The sequence below is a fragment of the Megascapheus bottae genome, chromosome 6, assembly GCF_031878675.1.
Source record: "Megascapheus bottae isolate mThoBot1 chromosome 6, mThoBot2.hap1, whole genome shotgun sequence".
Classification (NCBI taxonomy): domain Eukaryota; kingdom Metazoa; phylum Chordata; class Mammalia; order Rodentia; family Geomyidae; genus Megascapheus; species Megascapheus bottae.
In genome coordinates this window covers 70,113,113-70,140,089 of record NC_143514.1, presented here as the reverse complement: position 1 = coordinate 70,140,089, position 26,977 = coordinate 70,113,113, and the positions used below count along the sequence as shown (strand labels likewise).

Genomic DNA, 26,977 nt, shown 5'->3' with positions numbered 1-26,977 from the left:
ACCCCTGGGACCTCCTGTGGCTGGGAGGGCCAAAGGCTTATGTGGGATTGAAAAGGGCTAGTGTATCAGTAATGATCACCTTCTGCCTAGCCCAAGACCCCACTTTCCCCCAAGGGAAGAGGCACCTCACCCGTCTCCCCTTCTTCCAGGCACTATCACGGCATGGAATATGAGATGGACCTCGCCCCCCTCGAAAGCCCCACGCACCTAATGAAGTTCCTCACAGAGAATGTGTCTGGAAACCCAGACTACCCAGACCTGCTCAAGAAGAATACGCTGATGAGCCTGGAGGGGGCGGGGCCCACCCCTGGCAGGCTGGCCCCCGTCCCCGCCGGCCCCAGCAAGCTGGAAGCCAGCTCTGTGGACAGCTACCTCTTGCCCACCAGTGATATGTATGACAGCAACTCGCTCAATTCCTTATTTGAGAGCATTCATGGGGTACCCCCCACACAGCGCTGGCAGCCAGACAGCACCTTCAAAGATGATGCTCAGGAGGTGAGGGCTTACCCAGGATAAATGCATGTGTGCACGGGACAGAAGATAGGGAGAAGGTCCGAGCTTTGCAGAGCTTTGGGAGAAAAGGTTCTTAGAGCTGAGGCAGGGCCGCCATGTACTGTTGTCCTGTTGTGTGCTATACGTTTTGTACAACCATCTACCTGTGCCTCCCTGGACTGAGGCCCCTGCAGCCTAAAAGAATAGTCATTCGGTCGGATGCTAGTAGCCCACACCTGTAATCCTAGCTACGCAGGAAGCTGAGGTGATTCAAAGCCAGTCCAGGCAAGAAAGCCTTTGAGACTCTTATCTCCAATTAAAAAAAAAAAAAAGCTAGACATAGAGCTGTGGCTCAAGTGGCAGAATGCTAGCTTTGGGCTAAAAAAGCTTAAGGACAGCACCAAGGCTCTGAGTTCAAGCAGCAAAATGTGCATGCACGCACACGCGCGCGCACACACACACACACACACACACACACACACACAGAGTCATTCATTCTCTGTGTGTATACATAGTACCGAGGAATTGAACCCAGGGCTTCCTGTGTGCAAGACGAGCACTCTGCCACTAAGCCACACGCCATGCAAGTCATTTATTCTCTCTGGATTGTATTTCTCTGCAGTTGCCACTCTTCCCAGATATCCTGAAAGCATCCCCAGAACCTCCATGTCCAGAGGACTATCCCAGCCTCAAGAGGTAACTGGACCCCTAGTCCCTTGGCCACCTGGGCGAGTAGGCATCAGGCTGCAGACAGTCTCCCAGCAGGCCCCAGGCCTCCCCAGACATGGCCAGTGGGTACAAGGTGGGAGCAAGGGCAGGTGGGTGGAAGGAGAGAAGGACTTGCACATTCCTTCACAGGCGGGGGCAGGAAGCTGAAGCTCCGTAGTCTTTTGTCTCCTGCAGCTTTGCACATCCCTGCACTTCTCCCTGACCTTCACCACTGAAAAGCCCCAAATATATAAACTAAGGCACTTAGAAGGTCATGCAGAAAGCGTGCGACAGAGACTGGGGCCTCCTGTCCCAGTGTCCTTCCCCCGGGCTCCTTCTCCACCCCCCACTTTCCCGACCTCAGCCTGGAACCTGTCTCACAGTCTCCTTTCCCACAGTGACTTTGAGTACAGCCTGGGTTCCCCGAAGGCCATCCACATCAAATCTGGCGAGTCACCCATGGCCTACCTCAACAAGGGCCAGTTCTACCCCGTCACCCTGCGCACACCGGCAGGCGGCAAAGGCCTTGCGCTGTCCTCCAACAAGGTCAAGGTACGTTGCCCTGGAGCAGCCTGGGGACAGGGGTGGGGTGAGATCACCTGTTGGTTGGGCCAGCCAGGGGCCCCAGGGACAGAGACAGCAGGACCAGGCCTCCAGACCAGGCCCTGGGGAGGGTGTGGGAATCAGAGTCCTCAGCTGGATGGTAACATGGCTTCCGGTTTGCAGAGCGTCGTCATGGTCGTATTTGACAATGAGAAGGTCCCAGTGGAGCAGCTACGCTTCTGGAAGCACTGGCACTCCCGACAGCCCACAGCCAAGCAGCGTGTCATCGACGTAGGTGAGCCCAGGGCCTGCCCAGCCACTTCCCCACCCCAGCCTGGCTCCAGGTCAGACCTCGCAGGTGCCGTGGTTGGTGTCGGCTGCCAAGGCAGCAGCTCTTTTCTACTGTGCTTGGGACTAGAACCCCAGGCTCTGTCAGCTGGGGAGAGGGGGTGGGTAGCCCTGTGTGGGCCTGCCCAAATCAGGTGGAAAGCCCAGTGTAGGTTCCAGCTCCATCTCCCTCTTCCTGGCCATGTAGCCTGTGTTGTATCCCTTTTGGAAGCTTGGTTTGGCCAGCCTTCACATAAAGCCCTGCCTCACTGACCACTCATCCCTCAGTGCTGCTTGCTGCTGGAGGCCATGCATGCTGGAGCACATGAGCAGACACACACAGTGTTTAGGAGCATGGATTCTGGAACCAGAGAGACCTGTGCTCCAGCCTTGCTCTGCCTTTTATTAGCTGTGCCATCTGGACAAGTAGCCACACCGCTCTGAGCTTGGTTTCTGATGTGTAAGCTCAATATCCTCAGAAAAGTCCTGAAGGGTAACTGAGGGCTTGCTGTGTCATCTGAGTTCAAGAAATGAGGCTTCTGACCCTGGAGTGGAACTAGGCCTTCAGATAAGTCTACTGTCCAGGCCAGACATCTTCCACTCTACAACTTAAGATACAAGGTTCCCTTTTTAATCCTGGGCCAGAGCGAGGTCCCCAGGGGAGAGGAGGCATACCTCATAAATGCCCCCTCTCTCCATGCCCTGAATCCCTTCCTTCCTGATCCTCCTGGCCTCCCGGTTCTTTCAGCTGACTGCAAAGAGAACTTCAACACTGTACAGCACATTGAGGAGGTGGCCTACAACGCGCTGTCCTTTGTGTGGAACATCACCGAGGAGGCCAAGGTCAGTGAGGACATTGGTGGGATGGGGAAGGACCACAGAGAAACCCCAGGCCCTAGAGAAAGGTTTACTAGCACCCAGGATTGTGGCCTTCACTGTGTGGAGGGCCCTGATGAGGAGGCAGTATCCAGAGTAGTGAGAACCTTGGCACCTGGGCTAGACAGCCAGGCTGAAGCCCAACTATGTGACTTGGTCCCTCTGAGCCTCCGAGTATATGGCTACATATACATATACATATAACATGTATATACACGTACACATACATATAACCACAGCACCAACGTACCAGGTGTGGTGGGGATCAGGTGAGGTAAGGAAATGGAAGGACACAGGCCTGGTGCATACATGGTGGCTGTGAGTATCCATCTAACCCTGCCCATGTACCAACGAGGAAGATGAAGGCTCTGGAGTCTTTGGGCAAGACACTGTTGTGCTTGCTGGGTTGGAACTTGGCGGGTCCTAGGCCCAGCAGGGTAGCCAGGGAGATAAGGCTGATGGCTTCCTTCAAGCCACCAGGATCTTTTTCCAGCCCAGCCCCAGTTCCAGGCTACCTGGTACCATGGTTTCTGCTTGGAGAGCAGATGTGGAAAGGGCACTCGTCTGGGAGTCAAGGGCTGGCTGGCCCTCCCACCACCACACACACCTGGACCAGCCTAGCCTCATTGGCAGGGCTAGGTCTGTGCATGTCAGAGGCCTCTGGGGCCTGGGCAAGCTGGGGGCTGAGAGATGGCCAGGCTGCTGAGAAACAGGGAGGGGAAGGAGCTCAGGAAACAAAGAGAGGCCCCAGGCCAGGTGGTTATTATTCAAACAGAGCCAGGGGCTGCAGGAGGGGCTGGGCAGGTTTCATGAGAAGGAAGAGCTGGTTTCGGTGGGATTTTCTCATAGCCTCAGCCACCCTCTACCTGGGTCTCTCAGGGGCAAGCCGGGTGGAAGCTGCTCTAGGGCTGAGCTGGCTGAGACAGGAATGTCCAGCATGTGCCTGGGGCTGCCTGGAAAAAGGGTCTGCCCAGGCCCACGCCCCAACCCAGCTGTGTAGTTCAGCACCCCTTCCAAGGGAGATGTCCCAAAATCAGTCTGAGATGGGGTCTCACCCTGAGCGCTGTGGAGGAGGAAGCAGGTATCTGGTCACCAGGCAGTCAGCCAGGGCTAGCCAGGAGGAGATTGGCCCTCAGCTCCCTCCAGGAGGCACAGCCTGTGGAACCAACCCATCTCTACTTGCTGTGCACAAGTCAGCACACTCTCACAGCCAGGCAAGGCTGTGAGATTAGGAAACTGAGGCAGGGATTTGCCCAAAACTATAGAACCCAGCTTCTCATACAGATGGGAGTGGCCTGAATCCACCAGTGTTTTCTCGATTCCCCAGGGGATGCCAGCACCGTGTTCTTACTCAGCGCCTCCATGGCAGTGGGATGGAGGTGATCTAATGATCCAGAGCTAGGGTGAGGGTGCAGAAGAGTAGAGGGACCCTCCACTGTAGCCGGCACTGGTTAGAACTGGTGGTTAGCTTGTCAGCTGAGGATGGCGGCCAGGGATCTTAGCCTTTGTGTCTCAGCCAGCAGGAAAATCAGTCACTAACTCAGTCTTCATTGCAAAGTTCTAGCTATGTTGTCTCTAAGGGACTTAGTACCCCTCCCAAGGTGGCCACCCACTGCAAGCCACGGGAGCAGACCGGCCAGGACTTGAGTGCTGCGTAACCTTGGGAAGCTGCCCCAGGCCTCTGGGCATCAGCTGCCCCGTCTGTGAAAGGATGTCTGTGATAAATGGCCCAGAAGGACCCAGGCAGGCCACTGACCCACTCCCCACTGTGTCTCCAGGTGTTCATCGGTGTCAACTGCCTGAGCACAGACTTCTCATCGCAGAAGGGAGTGAAGGGCGTGCCTCTCAACCTGCAGATTGACACCTATGACTGCGGCTCAGGGACAGAGCGCCTGGTGCACCGTGCCGTCTGCCAGATCAAAATCTTCTGCGATAAGGTGGGCAAGGAATGCCAGCCCCGCCCACCCACCCCCACCAGGGTCAGGGGAGGCCCACCTCAGCCCTTCATCCTCCTGGCCTCTCCAGTGCCTGTTCCCCGCTCCCTTCCTCTGAAGTCTGTGTCCCGTGCTTTCCCCTTGTCTGTCCACCTGGATCTCTGTGTTTCTGTCTCATCTCTTTCTGTGTACCTCCTTAGGACTCTCTCTTGCTCTGTGGCAGTGTGGCAGTCTCGCTCACTTCTATGAGCGTCTTGCTGACTGTCCCATTCTCTTCTCCTCGGCCTGCTCCTACCACTTCCAGTTCCCAGCTCCGAGCATCTTCCTTCTCTCTCTTGGCCTGTGCTGTTTCAGGCAGGCGGGCCACACTGGGTCTGGCTGCCCAGGTGTGTTGGTGCCTTCTGATTTCCTGGACTTCCTGCGGGAAAAATGTGGGCCCAAAAGCCTGGTCCCTGTCTAAGTAGCTGGCCTCTCCCTTGGTGATCCTTGGTGACATCCTCCCCTGACACTTGCAGGGTGCTGAGAGGAAGATGCGGGATGATGAGCGGAAGCAGTTCCGGCGGAAGGTCAAGTGCCCGGACTCCAGTAGCAATGGTCAGTGGACATAGCTGGGCTGGACCAGGGTGGGCGGGGCAGGAGGGATGTGGAGAAGACTGGAGAGGGCAGCTGGGGGCCCGAAGGAGGAATCCCAGGACATTGTGGCTTGCTTTTCCCACCAGGCATCAAAGGCTGCCTGCTGTCTGGCTTCAGAGGCAATGAGACCACCTACCTGCGGCCAGAGGCTGACCTGGAGACGCCACCCGTGCTTTTCATCCCCAACGTGCACTTCTCCAGCCTGCAGCGCCCTGGAGGGGTGAGGGCTGCATCTCTGGGGGGTGGGAGCTGGCTGGATGTTCCCAGGTCCTGTCACTCAGGAACTCAAAATCCCACTCCCTGTCCCAAACCCCAGGAGCTAAGAAACATCACTATGGTCCTGTACTTGAATGGCTTGGTCTATTGAAGAGCAGAAAGCTCAGAAGGAAATGAGCTCTGTAGCCACTAAGGTGTGCTTGGGGCAGGGAGCAGATCTTTTGATATCTGAGCCACATTGCGGGTAACTTTTCCCACAACTCTCTATGTGCTCTTTTTTTTTTTTTTTTTTTTTTGCCAGTCCTGGGCTTGAGCTCAGGGCTTGAGCACTGTCCTTGGACTTTCCCAAGGCTAGAGATCTACCACTTGAGCCTCAGCACCACTTCTGGCTTTTTTCTATGTATGTGGTACCAAGGAATCGAACCCGGGTCTTCGTGCATGCTAGGCAAGCACCTTAATCACTAGGCCAAACTCCCAGCCCTCTATGTGCTCTTTTATGCTCCAGGCCCTGGGGTCAGTGCTTCCTGTGAAGTCTGCAGGACAATAGTATTGTAGCTATGGATTCTAGGGCTGGAAATAGACACCCACACAAGAAAAGATAACAACAACAAAAAATCCTCCCTAAATGGCATACCTAGTATGTGGTGCCAGAGCTGGCATTTCAGTCCTCCCTGCAGCCTGGCATCAGGAACCACCCATGCCCTTGACCACGAGGGGCTCCCTCGTCAGGCCAGGGGAGCTGTTACTAAGCACTTGTGGGGTCAGGCACAGGCAGTGGTCCTTTGAAAGAGACTGTATTCATCTCCTTAGCCAGACACAGTCACAAGATCAAGGGCAGAGTCAAGGGCACCAAGCTTATCTCCCATTCACTTTCACAGTCTGGCCACTTCCTTCCTATGGTTCAGGGACAGCATATACAAGCATGGGCCTTGGTACCCAAGTCAGGTTTGGGACATAGTACATGGTGGAGCAGGTGATGGTGTAGCCCCTGGCATACTTGAAAAGCCCTTTCTCCAGGTACTGTCCTCTCTGCAGCCAAGGAAATAGCCTGTGACCTCTGTGGTACATGGGGCAGCGCTGGACCTTGTCTCTGGGTTCCACTTGCCAGCTTGAGGCACCACGTAGAAGGATGCCCACTTGGGTTTAGGGCCCTGCCAGGTGGATGGCTCCTCTGAGGATGAGGGAAGAATCTAGGGGCGTGAGCCCACCTTCTGCCACCGTGTGATCTCGGAAGCTCCTTGCCCTCTCTGGACTTGAGCTAACTTCCCAGGACGATGGCCAACAGAACATCAGCAAGTAGCTGATGCCAGGCCCTGCCTCAGCTCCGACCACTCACTGACCAGCTACTGATGGGCTCTGGTGTGTGGAACAGCCAGGTTCACTGTCCCTCATAACAGTGCTGTGGCCCCATGGCCTGGCCTGTGACAGCACCTCTGTCACCTAGAGATTCATCTGAGCAGAGTGGACCGGAAAAGTTTTGGCAAGCCCTCCCACAAAGCCTTCAGCACGAAGATGCTTCTCATTTCCCATGCGTGACAGGGAATATCTTTTCTTCCTTGTTGTAGGCCATCCCCTCGGCTGGACACATCAGCTCTGACAGGTAAGGAAACAGCTAACGGGCTCCCTCCCACTCTATCCCTCGACTCCCCACAAAGCCAGGGCCTGGGCCAGGGGAAGAGGCCAAGAGACTCTCCTCCACCCCCAAGCTGGATCCATCTCCTTTCTCACTGAAACTGCCTGGGTTTTTATGGGTTTGCTTTATGTGGAAAGTTGGCAAATCTTGGGCGAGACACTGCTTGTAAAACGGCAAAGACAAAGCCTCTGAGATGGAGGTGCAGATTGGTAGAGCACGGAGGGGGGCTGTGCTGGAGGACTTAGGGGAGTAGAGCCTGCCTTCCTCCCTCGTGAGCTTCCTGTGGGAGCATCCTAGCCAGCTGAGGTGGGCAGGCAGGGGAGGGCGGCCAGTGCAGGGTCTACCTGGGAAGATACCTAAGCTGCTGCTGGTGCTACACAAAGCGTATGTGCTACATAAGTGGTGCTGTCAACGGGGCCATGTCTCTTACTGCCACGCAATAGCCCCGGGTGAGGTGGGCAAGCAGGAGTCCTGTGCTGCATCTGAGGAGTGAATTGACTTGCCCATGGTCACAGAGCATAAAGAAGCCTAGGTGGGACTAGAACCCAAAGCTATGTTACTCCAAACCCCATATCCCTACTTGCATGGGTTCTTTGCAAAAGCACAGAGAGGCCAGAAGTGCAGCTGTCTTCAGGGCTGTGGTGCTTTCGCAGTGCTGAGCTCCACTGGATGTGAGGTTTGAATCCAGCCAGCTTCACTCCACACCTACTACCAGCAAAGTCCTGCTGTGGCCTCTGTTCCCCTTGGTCCTCACCAGCCACCTTCTGTCCCCACAGGCCCCTGAAGCGCACCTGCTCACCATTTGCTGAGGAGTTAGAACCTCTGCCTGCCAAGCAGGCCAAGGAAGCCGACCTTCAGAGAGGTAACCTCCTCTTCCCTGTGCACTCAGAACCACCCCCCCAGACTAGTCCGTGGGCCTCCCCTAATTGTCCAGAGGGGAGAAAGGGGGTGTTTTGCTCCTAGGAGTAGATATGGGACAGAACTAGGTGCTTGGAGATTTGATCTCACAGATGGAGGGCTTCTGTCAGCTATTTGGGGGGAGCTGGGCAAGATCTCTGGCTCTTTCTACCCCATCTTACATACCAATAAAGAGAGGCTCAATGATGGTAACAATCAAGTTTTTAAGGCCGCTGCTGGCAGGCAGCAGAGTGGGATCCAAACCCACCCAAGTCAGGACAGTTTAAGATTATTTGTGCTTCCCAGCAAGGCACCACCCCTTGGCAGAAACTGACTCTTCTACTCAAGTGATATCTCTAAAGATCCCCACACCTGGGAGACAGTCTCCAGGCTCCCCGTTCCCCTGCATGCCTAAACCCCCTTCCCCACCACTGGTTTTCAGTTCTGCTGTACGTGCGGAGGGAAACAGAGGAAGTATTTGATGCACTGATGTTGAAGACTCCGGACCTGAAGGGGCTGCGGAATGCGGTAAGGCTTTTAGAGGCCCTGGGCACACTGCCAGAACCCCCCTCCTCCTGGCAGTGCTCATTTTCTACGGGAGGGCTCTGAGAAGTGGCGGGGGGGGGGGGCCCTCTAGTTTCTGGTAACTGACCTGTCCCACCCGGCTGTGGGACCGGGGCCCTCCTGGAGGGGGTGCCTCCCAGCCAGAACCTGGACTCCACCCTCTGAGTCGCACACACCGTAAATCCTCTTTAATCTGATGGCTGCTGTCTGACAGGCCAGAGCTTTTGTTGGCTTTGCAAACCTGTTTCTGTTTTAATAGGAATGAAACCCAAAAAGGCCATGCTGGGTTGATTGGGTTTTGTTTTGTTTTGTTTTTCCTCCCTCAGGGGGCCTCATTCTTCCTGCACATTACTGCTGGCTGCTGTGGTGGCTGAGGGCAGTTTCCTAGGCCAGGAGCCTTTCCCAGCCCCCCAGCCTCCAGAGAGTAGGCAGAGCAGCCTAGCCCTGAGCAAAACCCCCAGCCCACTGGACCTCCACAGACAGTGAACAAACAAGGCCTCCACCAGGTGGCTGCACTTGAGGGTGGAACCCTGGAGATAGTTCCAAGCTCTGTGCCTAGGGAAAGAAAAATCAATGCCATAATTGTTCCATGGAAAGCACAGCATCTACAGGGCCTTCTGCCCAGCCTGTTGCACCTGCCAGCTCCTAGTACTCTCCAGTGAGCTGACCAGTGGGCCCTGTTCGAATTTCCCTGCTTCTGGGAGGAAACAGCCCCTGAGTTCTTGTGACTTTTGACAGAGCCAGGATTCCAGCCCAGGCTCTCTCCTTTCCATGCCATCCTCATTGTACATGCTGCCAGCCTGCTTGGCACCAACCCCAGGAAGTAGGTATCACAAAAGGAACATAAACTCACTGTCTTTGGACTGGGTAACACCTGAAGGGGTCAGTTCCCCATGCAAGGCCTTTTGGAGCCCACGCTACCACCAGGGACCAGAAGCTCATCACCTTCCGTGGAAGCCCATGTTTTGTTGTACAATTTGTTCAACATGTGTTCAGAAAGTTTCTGAGCTCTTCCTTAGGTTGACTTGAGACCTTGGTAGCTTTCAGCAGTATTTGCCATTGAAATAAGCAGTATAAGATGGTTTCTGGCCCAGAAGGGTCTTTGTCAAGAACACCAGGAACTGAACCCAAACCTCTTCCTAAAGTGTCCGCAGAAGTCAGCCTTCTCCTGGCCACTCTGGCCCAAGCTTGGCTGCAGCTTCTAGGTGGCCAACACTATGAAGCATCAGCATTTGGCAGGGCATTCACCATGGGGGCCTGGCTACATCCTTTCTGTGACGGTCCCGGGCCACGTCCACCCAGCCCCTTCCACTTCTCCCATGTTCATCCCATAACAGCACCCATCTTGCAATTGCAAAACCAGACTCAAAAAAGTAGAAACTTCCTCACAGTTCTGTAAGCCTCAGGGGATCTGGGAGCCAGCCAGGATCTGTCTGCTGTAGAGGAAGCTTAGGGAAAGATGGGGTGGCTCTGACTGCCTGAGCTAGAGCCCTTGATTTGCCTCTGAGCCATGGTTTCCTCATTGCAGAACAGACTCTGACTTTATGGGGCAGGATGGCCCACTGACCTGGCCCTCAGGCTTGGCATCCACCATGGCTTCCTCCAGCACATCATGCATTCCCACTGGCTATGGTTAAGACTTCCTGCACACAGTGAGGCAGGGAAAGAGCACCCCATTACTCTACTTTCAGTGTAATTCCATCGGCCACTCCCAAAGACTTTGGTACATGCTAGCCGCGAGCAGTCCTGGCATTCCACGTGGACCGAGCTAGTTTATTCTTTCAGCTGCCCTGGGAGATAAACCCTCTTACTGTCCACCACAAGGAGACTGCCAAGGTCATCCAGCCAGGGAACAGACTTTTCTACTATGTAGAAAAATCCCAAACTAAGCAAGCAGGGAGGCCATCGAGGTATGCCATAGCTACTAAGCTGTTTGCTAGCCGTATGGAAATCAAAATAGCCAAACTCATGGTCAGAAGAGGGGAAGGCCACTGCTTGTTATCTCCAGGAAGCAGGACTTGTGCACGACTGTCATTTTCTTCTTTACTTTTTCAGTGTCGATACAGCTTACATTTATTTTTATGCTTATTTTATAGTGAGAAGAGTCTCACTATGTAGCCCAGGCTGGCCTTGAACTTTCAATCCTCCTGCCTTGGCTTCATGATCACTGGGATTGTAGGCATGTACCCCAATAGATGGGAATAAACCCAGTGTGGACAACAGGCACTGAATCCCTGCTCCTCTCTTCCAGATCTCAGAGAAATACGGGCTCCCCGAAGAGAACATTTACAAAGTCTACAAGAAGTGCAAGCGGGGGTGAGTCCTGGCTTCAGCCTCCCACGGTTGGCTGAGGGCGCTGGAGAGCCAAGAGCATGCTCAGTCTCCTCAGAGAGGCGACTGCTATTGGGAAGGATGTGAGAGTGTGCCAGGTGGAAGATGGGTACTGGGAAAGATGGTTGCAGGGGAGAGGTGGGAGGGTCTTTGTATGTAACCTCCCCGGCTGTGGGGGAAGGGCAGGGCCACTGGATAGCCAACTCATTTGATTATCTTGATAGTGATTCAAATGAACACCATTCACTGGACCACTGTGTGTCTGTTGGATACTGGGTTAGGCACATCTCATTGAACCCTCACAGCCACAAAAAAGAACAGATGCCATTACACACTTTTTTGGCACAGGATAGGGAAAGTACTAGAATTTGGACTTAGGATCTTGCACTCTACCTCTTGAACCATGTCCCCCTCCATCTTTTTGCTTTTGTTATTTTCCGAATAGGGTCTTGCTTCTCGCCTAGGCTGACCTGGACCACAGTCCTGTTTGGAATTTCTGCATAGCTGGGATGAGAGGCACATAGCATTGTCCCCACCGTTTTATTGGTTGGAATAGAGTCTTGTCTTTGACCTGGCTTTCAAATGAGATCCTCCCAATTCCAGTCTCCCAAGTAGTTAGGATGACAGGTGTGAGCCACCACACCTAGATATTTCACATTTTTTAGACATAGGGAAACTGAGGCCCAGAAGTGATAAGCAGTGGTCAGGGCAAGAGCCATGCAGTAAAGTTGCAGTAACAGAAAAACCCAGCAAAGCTGCCATGGGTGAAGTCAGGAGCAGGAAGGGGTGGGGTTTTGTGCCCGGGAGCACGCTGAGGGGCACGGCCAGGGCTGCTCTGCAGGTCCCTCTGCCCACGGGCCAGACCTGGCAGGCCATCCCACACCAGCACCCTTTGCGGGCTGCCCAGGAGACCTCTTGGGTGTAGGGGACAGGGCTGCATGGTGACCACCCTCCAGGCTTCAGCCCCTAAAGCAGAGCCAGAGAGCTGACTGCCGAGGCCTCCCTGGCATATGGGTGCCCCTGCGGATCAATGTTTCTGTCATCGCCATCCCCAGCCTGGAGGACTCCAGATGAGAACCCTGGCAATTCACCCTCTCAGTTTCCTCCTACTGTGCCCTGAATGCCTCCTCCCCACTTTCTGGAGGTCAGGGCCGGCCAGCGTCCATGGACTGAGTTACTCTTCGTAGAACAGTTAGCAAAGTGGGGCCCACCCACCCAGTACCAGAGCCCAGCCCCCCTCCCACCTGGCCTCCCCTAAAGGGCTGGTGTGTTAGACAGGGAGGGAGATCTGAGAAAGGGACCCATTTTATTTGGGTTGAGTGAGAGACTAGAGGTATTTTGTATGTGTATGGGTTTTTTTTTTTCCGAGTTTCAGTTTCAGACAGGGTTCGTACACCTTCAGCGTAGAGTCTGTTTCCTGTCTCTGCTTGTCTAGGCAAGCCCAGCCCACTCCCCCCAGCACCCCACTCTCGGCCTCTGGCGCCAGCGCCACCGGCTCAGGCCTCACCTACAATCTCACTCCAGGCCAGACTGAGGGTCCCATTTGCATGTCTGACCATGGAGGCTGGATGCATAGATGCAGCCAGGAGCTTTCCTTGAGCCCCAGGGAGCTGTGGAAATGGTCATTTTAGGGACTTGGTCTGCAGAGTGCTCCCAGCAGTTCCATAATGCTGTCCCTCAAACAACATAATTACTCAAACCTTCTCATTGGCCCCTGGAGCAGGGTGGAATCATCTCTGTTTCTATGGGAACAAAGTGCAGCCCATAGTCTTCCAGGGTCCTCAGCTAGTGATTGACTGAAGGGATGCCATTGGCTGTCCACAGCCTCCTGTTCTCTCTTGCCACCTGCTCGTGCCTCTAACCACTAAAGCAATGTGCAAATAAAAACTGTAGCCAGGCTGGCCAGTGCCAGAGCCCATGGCATCACTCAGTGGTTTACAGAGGCATCACCCACCTCTGTGTCCCTATAGCTGTAGAAACATCAGTCCTAAGGTGGCTTGAATCCTTCTCCGGTTCCTGCTGGTGAGGGGAGGCCAGGCCTTCTGTCACCTCCTCGGGGTTCACATTGCAGTAAGAGGAAATTCTAACCAGTGGCTGGCTTTATGCTCACAACGCTCTCCTGAAAGTCCTTGGGACAGAGGGAGATACAATCGCTTGCTTTACAAGCACCATGGAGCACTTGAAAGATGAACAAATACACTGTTTGTGCTGGCAGCTGGCCAGAGGTGTAACTCCTTGGGACATAAATCAGCCAGAAGCTGGGCAGTGCGGAGCCTTCTTCTGTGGCAGCAGTTCCCAGACAGGTCATTGGAACCCAGCGCCTCCTGGGGCCTGGGTCTGGTTGGCCTCATAGCATATGAGGAGAAGAAACTTGGCCTTCAAACCACTTGCTTACAAGTCATTGCCAGTGCCTGGCACTCGTAAACAATGGTCAGTGCCACCACGGGAAACAACCCCACCCAGATGTGGACAAAGTGCCCACTGTCTACCAAACCCTTGTATCCTCTGGCTCGTCCCAGCCCCCAGCCCCCAGGCAGCGAGCCTTCTATGCAGGGCCCCAGCCAAGAGGACCCTGCAATAAAGCACAGTGGCCTGTGTTTTCTGCACTGAGCCTCTGGGATCCCAAGCTGGGACCTGCTCCTAGGATAGCTGCCAGAGACAGTAGGCTGCAGGCTGGCCACAGCTGCCTTCCCTCGGCCCCTCGTGAGAACACACATCTACCTGTCCCTCCCGCCCCTTCCCCAGCCCCGTATTTCACCTTCTTCTTATCTGCTGCTTCCTAATTTGTATTTCCAGGGCTTTCACCTTTTAATCTAGCAAGAGATAAAGATCTGCATTCAAACCCCAGATCTGTGGGTCTGTTGATAGTGTCTCTTTGCTTTGCCTCTTTGAACCTCAGGATTGTAAGGATTTGTTCCAGGTATTATGCTGGCTGGGGTCTCCCTGTGGCTTGTCCCTGCACATGAAAGACCCCAGAAAATACTGAGGGCTTTTAGGGGTGAGCACGAAAACTGAGAACAGAATGTGGATAGATAGGAGGCCATGGACCAACTGGGCTATCTTCTCAGAAGCTTCTCAGGAAGGGGCAGAAGTGCTTCTCCTCGGCCCCCTGCTGGTGATCTGTGATCAGGGCATCAGGGCGTAGCTCCTGAAGGGTGTCCTTGGCGTAAACCAGGGCCAGCCATAGATCATCTGCCTCTGTCCGATTGGCCAGGGCCTTGCCTACAGCATGGTGAGAGACACTAAGCCCCTCTCCAGCCTGCTGTGCCAGCCCCTGGGATCCCAGCCCATTGCCGAGCTTCTGGCTCAGCAGGGCCTCCTGGTGAAGCCATGCCTGCTGACGAGTGTGCACAGACCCAGGCCCCCTGACCTACCCGGGCTGCTCAGACATGTTTGTGGCCACAGGCATCGGCTGGCAGGCCGGGGTTTGAGGTAGCCTCAGACCACTGTCCCCCACAAGGGGAACTCTGAGCCTCAACCTTGCAGATTGGTGCTGAGGACCAGGAGGAGGTTGGGGAGGCACCGGCTACCTTGCCCCATCGCTGTCACCAGAGTGAGGGTACAACAGGGACTGTTGCACTCCAGCCATGGCGCCTCCTCTCTTGCAGGATCCTGGTGAACATGGACAACAACATCATCCAGCACTACAGCAACCACGTGGCCTTCCTGCTGGACATGGGTGAGCTGGACGGCAAGATCCAGATCACCCTGAAGGAGCTGTGAGGTCTGCGCCCAGCCTCACCACCGGAGTGGGCTCCCAGCCCCGCGCGACCTCCCCACGGGCCCCAGGGCTGCCACTTGACTGCCTTGCTCGAGTCACAAACCCACCCAGGTCAGATCCAGGAAGGGACTTTGGAGGTCCCCTGATGGGAACTCCATCCACTTCTCACCCCCCCCCACGCCCGGAGCCAGCATCTGGGTCAACACCGAGGCAGCCTACGGGTTCCCGGTCGCAATCCCCCACCGCCAGAGCCACGCTCCCCACAGCCACGCGGCACTGCGGGCCTCCTCCGTCTGTCAGCACACCCACGACTTCCCACGTGGGCAGGTCACTGGAAGACTTGGTTCTCAGCACAAAGGATTTGGTGAAGACCCACTCATGCGTGGAGATGTCTCTCCTGCCCACGGCCTCAGGGCAGGCGGGCTGTAAATAACAGAGCTGACTGGAACAAAGACACCACTGGGTGGTACTGCCTTGCCACTGCTACTGTATACATTTCCTATTTACAGTTTTCATGTATGTTATATATATATAAATATATTGTGTACATATACATATGCAACATTTTATATTTTTCATGGATATGTTTTTATCATTTCAAAGAATGTGTTTCACATTTCTTGGACTATTTTTTTAGTGGCTATTCAATCATGCATTTTGTATACTCCTAATACATGATGTACTTAGTAATAAAAAGCCTTCTGATGTGTCACTTCACATGCTGTGGGTGTCCTCCTCGCCCTACCCCCCTCCCCTCTTTCTCTTGCCCTACACAGGAAGGGTGGAGTCAACCCGACCGAAGTCCAGTAGTGGTCCCCTAAGGCTGACTGCCACAGACCTCAGTGTTGCTGACAAAGGCCTAGAAAGGCTCCAGAACAGCAAGATGAGGACTTCCAAGGTGGAGCCAGAGCAAAGCCCAGGGCTGAGATACATGTGACCTAGGCCTTTTGCCAGCTCTGACAGCCTTCCTCCAGGCAGCCTCCAGGCAGCCTCTTTCTCTGGAGCCAGCCGCCTACAGCTCCCAAGAGCCACAGAGCCTGACTCTTCCCACCTGTGTGGCAGTGGCATCATGCTGGTTTACTGGTGGGATACTAATGACTACTAAAAAGCCCTTTATTCCCCTGAAGGATGAACAAGTCAGGGCGCCCTTCCTTCCTTCCCTCCCTTCTTCCCCCTCCACTGCTACATATAGTGTGTTTTTCTGCCTATAAAATGTAGCGATCACCTCCTGAGCATCAGCTTTACCAGTGCGTGTCAGAGGCCCAAGATGGTGCCCCAGGCTTCCCCAGCTCAGGCCCAGAGCTCTGCTTTTCACACGCAGGGGCCATGCTAATCTACTCTATGGTTCCAATTTTAGTATGTGTACTGCCGAAGCGAGCATGGGATTTCTTGTCTGAACAAAACCTGTTTTGTTTTTAAGTTTGATCCAGACACCAGTGGCTCGTGTCTGTAATCCTAGCTACTCAGAAGGCTCAGATCTGAAGATTTTGGTTTCAAAGCCAGCCTGGACAGGAAATTCCCAGAGACTCTTACCAGAAATGAAGCTGTGGCTCAAATGGTAAGAGTGCTAGCCTTGAGCAAAACAAACAAACAAACAAAAGCCAACTCAGGAAGAGCACCCAAGACCCAAATTCCAGGCCTAGTACTGACACAGACCACTTTGAACTGTAGATGTCTACATCTCACATGGAGAGGTCCAGGCGGTCTGCAGCCCAGGCAGCCATGAGCCACAGTGTGGCTGGCTGCCCCAGTGGACGGCCACACACTCAGCGGCTATGTTTGCATTGTGCATCGCCCGCCCAGGCCCTGGCAGCGTTAGACCTCAGAGGCCCTGAATTCCAGCCTGGCTCTTCCCTTGGAGAAGCTGAGGTCCTGAGCAGACAAGTGGTTTCGTCTTTAGCTCCTGCTGGAGCAACATATAAAAAACACAGCTGAGAGAAGCATGAACTCATTTGAATATGTTATTTGCACCTTGCTCCTCCCTCCCACCCCAAAGGGAGAGCCAATCAGTGGCCAGTTCTGCCCAGGATGTAGCATCCCAGAGAAGGTATAGGAGAGACAGGGAAAATGCAGGCCTGACACTCATGTCCTCCAGGGTGTTGTGGGGCGCCAGGAGCTGGGAGGAGGGGAGCCATAGAAAAGAAATTTCAATTTACAAAAGAGACAACAGCAACACTAGAGGACGGGGTAAGGTGCAGTTAGTTCCACTTCTTGACTCCTTGATCACTTCTTCCTCTGCAAAGGGGGAAAGATCTGGAAGGCCAGAAGAGATCCATTAAAGTCTGTGCCCAACTTGGATACTGGAGCGGAAGATGGGGTGAGGGGTGGGGATCTCAGGACTGGTGGAGGAAGGGTGGGGTTTGGATTTTAGGCTCTGCAGGCATGGAACATGGTGGCCTCCTGGCCCTTTTGAACCAGCTCCCAGAACCAGCTTTGGCAGAGCCCTGCCATGTCTTCTATAGACTGCAGATCTGGGAGAGGAGGAGGGGATTCCATGGCATCAGGGTCTTCTGGAAGGCATAGACCAAGGCTGAGCTGGAGGCAAGGGTCCCAGGCAATACCCAGTGTCTCTGTCACAGTCGCCTCTGGAAACTTGCTGGCTCTTGGAAATCCAAGAATATGGGCATCAGGACAGATGGGCGGGGCACTTTTGGAGCTGCGACCAGGCCTCAGGCTTCTAGACAGGGACTCTGCCACTTGCTGTCTTTGTGATAGATGGGGGCTCTGCTCAGAGTCCCCACCTCTCAAGACTGCAAAGGGGGTTCCCCTAGAGCGCCTGGACAGCTGCGTGAAGAACTAACCAGAGGGCTGCATCCGTGGACAGGGTGGCGCAGGCTCCAGTGGGCTGGTCAGGATGACGATGACCACAATAGCTGGGGTTGGTGGGTGGGCGGTGGCCACACTTTCCTCCTGAAAGTCCTGGGGAGCAGGGGCCAGGGCCTGGGGGGGCTCCATCGCTACACAGCTGGGATCCATTTGTTGTCCTCATTGTAGAGGAAAGACTGCTTCCCTGGGAACTGAGGCTTGTAGGTGGCTGCAAAGAGAAAGAGAGGGGATGAAGGGGGCGGAAGATGAGTGGCCAGACACCATCTCAGGCTGGGCTGCCAGCCCCAAATCATACTTGTGGAGATGGGGCAGGACTGGCTCGTTACATGGCTCATAACTGGCCAAGGATGGATTTGAACTATGGCTTTCCATATTAGCTCTTTTTAACTTTCTTGATTAATTTGCAGAACTGTTTTCTATGCAATTTTATAACATGGAGTTAAGCCATATTCTTTTTTTCTTTTCTTTTCTTTTTCTTTTCTTTCTTTTGCCAGTCCTGGGGCTTATTGCTCAGGGCCTGAGTGCTGTACTTGGACTTTCGCAAGGCTAGAGCTCTACCACTAAAGCCACAGCACCATTTCTGGCTTTTTCTATGTATGTGGTGCCGAGGAATCGAACCCAGGTCTTCATGCTTGCTAGGCAAGCATTCTACCTCTAGGCCAAACTCTCAGCCCTCTTTTTTTTTCTTTTAAGTGCCAGTACTAAAGCTTGAACTTGGGGCCTTGAGCTTTCTCCCTAGCTTTTTCTACTCAAGGCTGCTGCTCTACCACGTGAGCTATACCTCCACTTGCAGCTTTTACTGGTTAACTAATTGGAGATGCGTCTCCCTGACTTTTCCTCCTGAACTGGCTTTGAACCATGATCTTCAGATCTCAGCCTCCTGGGTACCTAGGATGATAGCTGTGAGCCGTCAGCTCCTGGGGAAATTTATGTATTTTTTCAAATGTGAATTTATTGTGGTTTTTAATGTGCTGTACAGAAGGGTTTCACAAGTTGGTAATGAGTACAATTCTGGACAATGTTATCCCTTCCTTCTCTCAGTTTCTCCCCCGTCTCCTTCCCCACCCACAGTTACATAGTTCACGTTCCACACAGAGTCTACTGGATGCCATGACGTCATTTGTTCATCCATCCTCCCTCCATTTCTGTGTCGCCCTGTTTGCCACCCCCCCAAAAAAGACAAAACCTTAACACAAAAACAGACCACAAAAACCAAAACCAATTCCTGTCTCCATTTCCTGGATAAAGCCATATTCTTAAAGAAGCAAGGGGCTGGTTTAGCAGGGTTTGTTCTGATGTGGTTCATTCCAAAGTGGGGGAGGCCATGGAGATTGCAGATGGGGAGTCTCTAGGAAATGAGAACAAGCAAAGCTGGGGAACTTTGTCCGAGGTGACTTCGTGTCGGTGTGAGAATCCAAGGGCAGCCCGGATGGGTCTGTACCCCCTCGAGGCCATGAAGGCCTCTGCTTAGCAGGAAAGCCAGCAGGGCAGGAGGGGATCATGGCAGCAACCCTAGCTGTGCCTATATGCCCTGCCAGGTACCACATACAAAGACACCACTGCCAGAAGAGCCAGCCCCACAGGCCAGACAGCAAGCCCGCCCATCCCCAGGCTCCTCTCCCACCCAATGCACTCAGGTCAAACCCTGCAGTCCTTAAAGGAGGATTCCCTCAGGGTAGGAACCCAAAGGCTGAACTCCTCTGAGTATTTAAAATACTGCTTATCCAAACAAACTCTGGGAATGGAAAGTGGGGGACAGTTGGGTTGGAGGTGGTGGTAGGAGTGGGGTTTTTTTGTTTTGTTTTTTAAGGAGAGCAAGGGGGCACAGGAAAGAAAGGAGAAAGGGTGAACAAACGCAGTCATGGTACTCAGTTGACACTATGTGTAAAAGTAAATGAACCAGGCAGCCTGAGGGCAAAGATGGGAGGGGAAACTGAGGGAAAGCAAAGGAAGGGGTAACATTGTCTAAAAAGAATTGTACCCATTACTTGACTTATGAAATTGTAACCCCTTTGTAAATCACCTTTCTCTCTTGGTCGTGAGGCCTGAACTCTGAGCCTGGGCACTGTCTCTGAGTTCTTCAGCTCAAGGCTAGCACTCCACCACGTTGAGCCACAGCGCCACTTCTAGTTTTCTGGTGGTTAATTGAAGAGTTTCACGGACTCTTATGCTCAGGCTGGCCTTGAACCATGATCCTCAGATCTCAGCCTCCTGAGTAGCTAGGATTACAGGTGGTGAGACACCAGCACTCCATCTACAAGATCAAACCTAGACTGGCCTTCTGTCTCGTCTTCTCTGCATCCTTCTTATCTGGGAGTAGGAGGGGGTCTCATTCACCAGGCTGCCTCTGAGGACAGGCATTCGGTCTGTCAGCTCTCCCCCCTTGGACTAGAACAGTAACTTAATTTTACTTCTTTATTAATTGATGTGATACTGGGTATTGCACTCAGGACCTTGTGCCTTCAGGCAAGCATTCTACTACTGGAGCCATGGCTCCGTCTTTTTACTTTTAGTTTGTTTTTCCAATGAAAACTTGAACTAACTTTTCCCAGGTTGGACTCAAACCATAAACCTCGCTTCTGCCTCCCAGGTAGTTGGAATTACAGGCATAAACTACCACACCCAGCCACATTTTAAAGAATGAGAGTTTTCCTGGGGCAGGGAGTTTGGCTAGTGATAGAGTGCTTGCCTAGCATGCACGAGGTCCTGAGTTCGATTCCTCAGTACCACATATATAGAAAAAAAAAGCTGAAGTGGTGCTGTGGCTCAAGTGATAGAGGTCTAGCCTTGAGAAAAGTCCAAGGACAGTGCTGAGGCCCTGAGTTCAAGCCTCATGACTGGTAAAAAAAAAAAAAAAAAAAAAAAGAATGAGAGTTTTGGCCGGGAGTTTGGCCTAGTGGTTAAACTGCTTGCCTAGCATGCATGAAGACCCGGGTTCGATTCCTCGGTACCACATACATAGAAAAAAGCCAGAAGTGGTGCTGAGGCTCAAGTGGTAGAGCTCTAGCCTTGAGAAAGTCCAAGGACAGTGCTCAGGCCCTGAGCTCAAGCACAGGACTGGCAAAAAAAAAAAAAAAAAAGAATGAGAGTTTTCCTGAGAAACTAACAAAAGCTATGGTCTCCTTCCCTAGAAAATGATGTCTAACCACACCCAATTTGTAGACAAATCAGAATCTCTCTTACAGGTGTCCACGCCAGCCTCTCTTTGACTTTCTTGTACCTTCCTCAGCCTCTCTCGTGGATCCCTGGCCCTGCATCATCTTCAGGAGCCTGCTCACTGTACAAATCCAAAATCCTCTTATACTCAGAATGCAAACTGATGGCTTTCCTATGTGGACCCCACCCCAGCCTCTGTGGCAGACAGCCTCTAAGTCAGTGGGGTCTGGAGACCTAGGAATGACAAAAATTCCCAGAAGATTTAGACTGTGCAATCAGTTAAATGAATTCTCTGACCTGGGCCCGGCATGCCTGACTGAGACCGCAACTCTGTCCACCGCCTGGTGCTGGAAACAAACGATGCACTGGAGATATAGTGTTTGGCAGGGCCTTCGTAGTCCACAATATCATACTGACCAGGGCCTGGGAGAGGTGGCTTCGGGGGCAGAGGCAGAGGCTGCGCTGAGAAGTTCAGGATGGGATTCCGCCTTGGAAAAAGACAAAATAAGAAGACATCATTACTACCGCCTACTGGAAAAACTCTGAACAAGCCAAGGCTTGCTTGGGCTGAGAGGGCTGGTCATTCAAGGACCTGGACAAGGCCCTATTTCCACTGCTTGTGAACCCAGGACCACTGAGCCTCAGTTTTCTCACATGCACAGAGATGATCAAAGCAGTATCTGCTTGGTGGCTTGCTGTCAGGGTAAAATAAGGCAGTGTCCTTGAATGAAAGAGGGCACTGAAGACCAGGTCTGGTCCCCAGTGGGAACTCAGAGCTGTTGAGCTGATCAGAAAGTATTGATCACATCTATCAATTGATTGATTGGTAGTGCCTAGCTGGTGGTCTTGGTGATCAACTTGTAATGTCTGCAATGGCCAGAGAAGGGCAAGAGGCACCCACATGGGCAGGTGGGTTCCTATCCCACAAGCAGTGAATCTCTAGAGACCATTGCAGCATTAGTGATCGGAACCCTGCTAAAATATTTTAGCATGCATGGTCTCTGCGCGATATTAACCATATCAACACTGGAATCTGTACTCCTGTCTAAACCTTCTAATTAATTCATTCTGGGCCTCCATTTTCCTATTAACTGAGCGAGTAGGATAAGATGACCTTTAGGGTCTCTTTCAACTATGACAGTTTATTGGGTCTCGCTGCATGGTTCCCTGGGTCACCAGGCATCCTTGGGGCTCTCAGGGCATCCAGGCCTCTTTACCCCCACACACACACATGGAAGAAGAGTCACCTCACACCTGGAGCTTCTCTCGTCAAGATTTCTTACTGAAAGGAGATAGAAGCTTCTGGGTACACAGTGGCCCAGGGAGCACACCGCACTTGGAAGCACAAGAGACACCAGGGATTCCTCACTTGTCTGCTTTGGCCCATCATGGTCTCAAACCCAGAGAGCCAGGGGCCAAGTTATCTAGTGAAGCTCTCTATTTTGCTGGAGATGTTTGTGATCAGAGAGCAGTGGTGCATGCAGGGCACAGAGCACTCTGGTGGCAGGGGGCGCAGAACGCAAGTCTTGGAGGCCTAACATTTGGAGAAAGCCTCTTGGTCGAGGGACTGAGTCTCTGAGTCCCATAGACTGATGCTTAATCCCATCTGTGCCCCTGACTGGCTGTGAGGCCTGGACTGCCTCCGGGGCTCTGCACCTGGATCCCCATATCTGCAGCAAGGAGCTTTGTAAAGAAAAGGGGTCTGCAGCCTCTCCCACAGCATCAGCACACAGTAGGTGCTCAATAGATGATTGTTGCTGTAAGTCTGAAGCCCCAGCACATGCTGCCTCACTGAAGTGGAACAATCAAGACTCAGGAAACTGGGCTGGGCGCGTGGCCTAGTGGCAGAGTGCTTGCCTAGCATGCATGAAGACCAGATCCGATTCCTTGATACCATATACACAGAAAAAGCTGGAAGTGGTGCTGTGGCTCAAGTGGTAGAGTGCTAGCCTTGAGAAAGCCCAAGGACAGTGCTCAGGCCCTGAGCAAAATAAAATTTTAAAAAAGATTCAGGAAATTCACCCTGACGTGGGGGCACCCCACTACTGGGAAAGCCACAGAAGCCACCCTACCTCTTTGAGCGCAGGACTGCTGGTTTGGAGAGAACTCTCCCTCCTCCCCCCTCCCCCGCCCCCAGTCTCCAGGTAAGAACCAATTACAGAGCCATCAATAGCCTCTCTCCTCAGAGATCAACACTGCCTTCCTCCTGGTGTGGCTCTGGCTCTCCCTCCAAAGCACCCCAGAAATTTCATGGTTGTATGACTGGTTTCACAGACCAGGCTGGACCCATCATATTAAGTCACTGTCAGTCTGAGTCACTCCAAGAAGCCCCCATTTTGTTCTTGACGGGACTCCGGAGGCACCTGCTCTCCTCTAAGCATAGTCAGTCCACAAGCCTGGCCCCTACCAGCACTCTTGGCCAAAATACTCATCACTGAGCTCCATCACTGCACCAAGGGAAGCCCAACACCCTCTAGGGGTCCTGGGAGAACGTTGGCCATATGTATAGCTCCTACCAGGCATTCAGGAGTCCAGGCAGCTGTGCCTTCAGACAGAGCTGGGTCTGGATGTCCCTTCCCGGTTCTTGTGTTCCTGACTTCCCTAAGCCTCAGGTTCTTGTCTGTAAAGTGGTGGGCAATGGTGACTGCCCCCAGGTGGTGAGGGACAGCAACAGCTTGCCCCTCTCTTCACAGGGACTCTGTTGAGACTGTGCTGAAAGTAACACAGAAATTCCCCCTGGGCAGATGTGGGACTCTACCCTGAAAGGGGCATCTCACTGGAAGGGACACTGCAGGGACCCAGCAGGAGAACAGGAGCCCCCAGTAGGGGCTGCAACACCAGGAGACTGAGGCTGCGCCCCTCCACTACCTTCAGCCCTCCAGCCCTCCATGACTGTGATGCTCAACACCCCCCCTTCACCACAGAAAGCTCTGTGTGGCCTCTGTGCAGCCTAACTTGCCCACCCTGCCCCCATCATCACCTAGACACAGACCACAGCACACATCTGTGCCAGGAGCACCCCTTCACTCTTCACACCACTCCTGCAGGGCCCCTCAGTGGAGCGCAGAGTCTGGAGGCAGAGGGACCCAGGTTCTGATCCCAGCTCCAGCACCAAAGCAAGGCTGTACCCAGTGTGGTTGCTGCTGGCCAGATGACAGGAGGGACTGCCCCTGGGAGTGGAATGCTGTATCTGCTCCAGGGGTGGCAGATGACAGATGACTTTGCCTGAAATGTCACTTATGCTTGTAATTGACAATGGGGGGGGGGCCTGTGGTGTGTGACGATGTCATTGCCCGAGTTGGAGCAGGGCCAGGGGCTAGATCCCTGGGCTCCAGCTGTGACAGGACAGCTTGCCTGTGCAAAGCCAGTGGCTTAAACCTCCAGGAAGTGGATGATGGGCTGGGAGTCCTCTCTGGGCTGGGAGTGTAAGTCAGAGGGCTGTGCTGGGAGGGGCTGCCATCTGCAAAGCCCCAAGCAAGACTCGCCCTCTATCACTGAGTCACTGCAGCTGGTCCTGGAGACCAAAGGCCTCGAGAAGTGAAACGTTGTGACACCCACTCCGCTTCTAAAGACACCCTGGAAGCTGGCAAATCCTCTTAGCTCTGAGTCAGCACAGCAGCCAAAGCCCAGCCACGGGTCACAGAGTGGCTGCCCCTGGCATGGCGTCTGCCCTCCTGGAACCCTGGAGAAACCTCCTGAGTCCTCTGAGCAAGGGTGACAGGTGGCACAGCCTCCCTCTGATGCTGGACACCTGGGCACAGGCCCTTGCTGCCCTGCAGAAACATGAAGTCTAGACCCAAACATCCTCAATGCCACAGCCTCCAGCGCCAAATCTCCATCACTTTCTGCATCACTTGGCCTAAAGGGACAGATGCTTTTTGTCCCCTTGTAGTTCTCAGTTTCATCTTCTTGCTTTGTCAATAAAACGATGGGTTTCGCAGCTTCATCTTTTCCACGTATTTTGTTTTGTTTTCCTGAGGCAGGCATCTTGCTTCATAACTGTTTAACTCAAGACTCTCCTGCCTCCGCCTTCCGCTGGCTGCCATCTGTCCCGATGTGCTCTGCCATAAATGGCTCGGGCTCTGTTTTGAGATGTGGGTCCAGGCTGGCTGGGATTACTTCTCTGTGACAAACGCTGGGTTCCTGAGAGCAGCCTGAGTCCACACTGCTGGGGAACACAGCACTCCGCTGGGGAGCGCAGGGTGCCATCCATACGGCAGGAGAACCAGAGCTAGGAGACACTGGGCCTCACGGTGCCCACTCCTTCAGGCCTTGCCAGACCCTTTCATGTGTCAGTTCCCCCAGGGACTGAGAACAGTGCGCCAGGGCCCCCAGCCATATTACCAGGATCGCTCATTCCTGATGGCCCCACCAGGCCATGTCACTGCCCCCCTGGTCCCCAAGGCGTCTGTGTCCAAGACCTGGAGGCCTGTGTGAGCCAGCGTTGTTGCTTGCTTTCCTACCTGGTCCTGAGGTGGTTCCTGGGTGGACGTGGATGAGAAGGTTTAATGCCCCGCTGGCCTGAAGTTCCACAGTATCCAGTATGAACCCAGAGCGCCACAGTCAACACCACGGTAAACTCAAACCACTCCTCCAAGCTTGAGCAAAGGCCCAGAGCCATTTCTCTTGAGAAAACTGTACTAACTTAAGTGTTGTCTACCCTCTTACCCAATTTCATAATTTCCTTGAAGAAGTTTCCAGAGTCGGGGCTTGAGTCACCAACCCAATTCTATTTTTTTAATTAAAAGATTTTATCAACAATGATTTTTTTACATCATATTTCAAATGTCAAGTTTAACAAACAAGTGGAGTCTCTATATGCAATCACTGGCACATAAATTTAAGAACAAAATTAAGATTAAGCTGAGACACTGATCTATATATCAATGTCTATAGAACATATATATCCCATCACAGATGTATATGTCTATATAGTTATATTTACATCTCCAAGGTCATGTCAGTGACCTTGAGTACCAGAGTACTGAGTCATCGCTCTTGTACTATTTGGATCTAATATCCCCATATCAAGGAGACCATGTTCCTTTGATCTTGGCTTATCTCACACCACATGATTTGTTCTAGTCTCATCCACTTCCCAGGGAATGCCATTATTTTATCTTGCCTGGTGGCTATGTAGATTTCTATTGTATATATCTACCACATTTTTTGTACCCATTCATCTATAGTGGGGCATCTGGGTTATTTCTATCTCATGGCTATTGTGAATAGTGCAATAATGAACATGGCTATGCAAGTGTCTTTATCATATCCTGGGTTATGATGCTCAGGATAGATGCATAGGAGTGATATGGCTGGGTCGTAGGGAAGGTCTATTTTCAGTTTTTCCAGGAACCTCCAAACAGCCTTCCAGAGTGGTTATACTAGTTTACATTCCCACCAGCTGTGCAGTAGGATTCTTCTTTCTCCACAGCCCTGCCAGCATTTGTTGATGTCTGAGTTTAGAATCTTGGCCATTCTGATTGGAGTAAGGTGATATCTTAGGGTTGTTTTAATTTGCATTTCTTTTATGACCATGGATGATAAGCACTTTCTCATATGTTTCTTTGCCATTTTTACCTCTGCCTCTGATAAGTCTCTCTTTGGTTCCCTTGCCCATTTAGCGAGTGGTTTGTTGGGTTTGTGGGGATTAGCTTCTTGAGTTCCCCATAGATGCTGGATATTAAGCATTTGTCTGATGTATTATTGGTAAATATGTTTTCCCAGTTGGTTGTCTTTCTACTTTAGTAGCTATGTCTTTGTCTGTGCAGAAATTTTTACTTTTAGGTAGTCCCATTTGTCAAGTCTCTCTCCAATCTGTTGTGACCCCACCAGTCTAATTCTTAATGGAATAATGTCAGCTATACTAAGAATAATGACTAGAAGTCAAGAGGGGGGAGGGGAATTCCTCTGAGCATTATGTAATCCGAACACATAGTGAAACATCACAAAACCTCCAAAATGGATTTTTCTGTATTCTTTTTCTAAGCTGGATCTGCTGTCACTTGCACAGGAGCCGAGGCCCATAAACCCTGAAGTCCACCTCCATATGGCTCAGCGAGGGTGGAGCTCTGTTTGGGCTAGCGCTGGGAGTCCTGTTGGGATGCCCTGTATTCATGG

The 26,977-nt window shown here is 52.7% G+C and overlaps 2 protein-coding genes across 4 annotated transcripts in view; one reads left to right on the top strand and one right to left on the bottom strand.

The window, feature by feature from the left end:
- The window catches only part of Grhl3 (grainyhead like transcription factor 3), a 31,076-nt gene extending 15,754 nt beyond the window's left edge, over nucleotides 1-15,322 (top strand). Inside the window, exons 4-16 of the mRNA XM_090333862.1 lie at nucleotides 150-495; nucleotides 1,115-1,188; nucleotides 1,599-1,752; nucleotides 1,927-2,038; nucleotides 2,819-2,913; nucleotides 4,725-4,883; nucleotides 5,396-5,474; nucleotides 5,600-5,733; nucleotides 7,295-7,329; nucleotides 8,139-8,224; nucleotides 8,702-8,787; nucleotides 11,075-11,139; nucleotides 14,763-15,322. Coding sequence (XP_090189988.1) covers nucleotides 150-495; nucleotides 1,115-1,188; nucleotides 1,599-1,752; nucleotides 1,927-2,038; nucleotides 2,819-2,913; nucleotides 4,725-4,883; nucleotides 5,396-5,474; nucleotides 5,600-5,733; nucleotides 7,295-7,329; nucleotides 8,139-8,224; nucleotides 8,702-8,787; nucleotides 11,075-11,139; nucleotides 14,763-14,877 — 1,540 coding nt within the window. The 3' untranslated portion in view covers nucleotides 14,878-15,322. The remainder of the gene's footprint in view (nucleotides 1-149; nucleotides 496-1,114; nucleotides 1,189-1,598; nucleotides 1,753-1,926; nucleotides 2,039-2,818; nucleotides 2,914-4,724; nucleotides 4,884-5,395; nucleotides 5,475-5,599; nucleotides 5,734-7,294; nucleotides 7,330-8,138; nucleotides 8,225-8,701; nucleotides 8,788-11,074; nucleotides 11,140-14,762) is intronic.
- A 1,512-nt stretch (nucleotides 15,323-16,834) lies between these two features.
- Stpg1 (sperm tail PG-rich repeat containing 1) overlaps nucleotides 16,835-26,977 on the bottom strand; it is a 37,459-nt gene continuing 27,316 nt past the window's right edge. For 2 of the 3 annotated variants that reach the window (XM_090335555.1, XM_090335557.1), the window contains exons 8-9: nucleotides 21,155-21,345; nucleotides 16,835-17,909 (exon numbers count right to left, since the gene is read on the bottom strand). In XM_090335555.1, the coding sequence (XP_090191681.1) occupies nucleotides 17,833-17,909; nucleotides 21,155-21,345 (268 nt within the window). In that variant the 3' untranslated portion in view covers nucleotides 16,835-17,832. The remainder of the gene's footprint in view (nucleotides 17,910-21,154; nucleotides 21,346-26,977) is intronic. The other variant, XR_016536005.1, reaches the window with a different exon arrangement.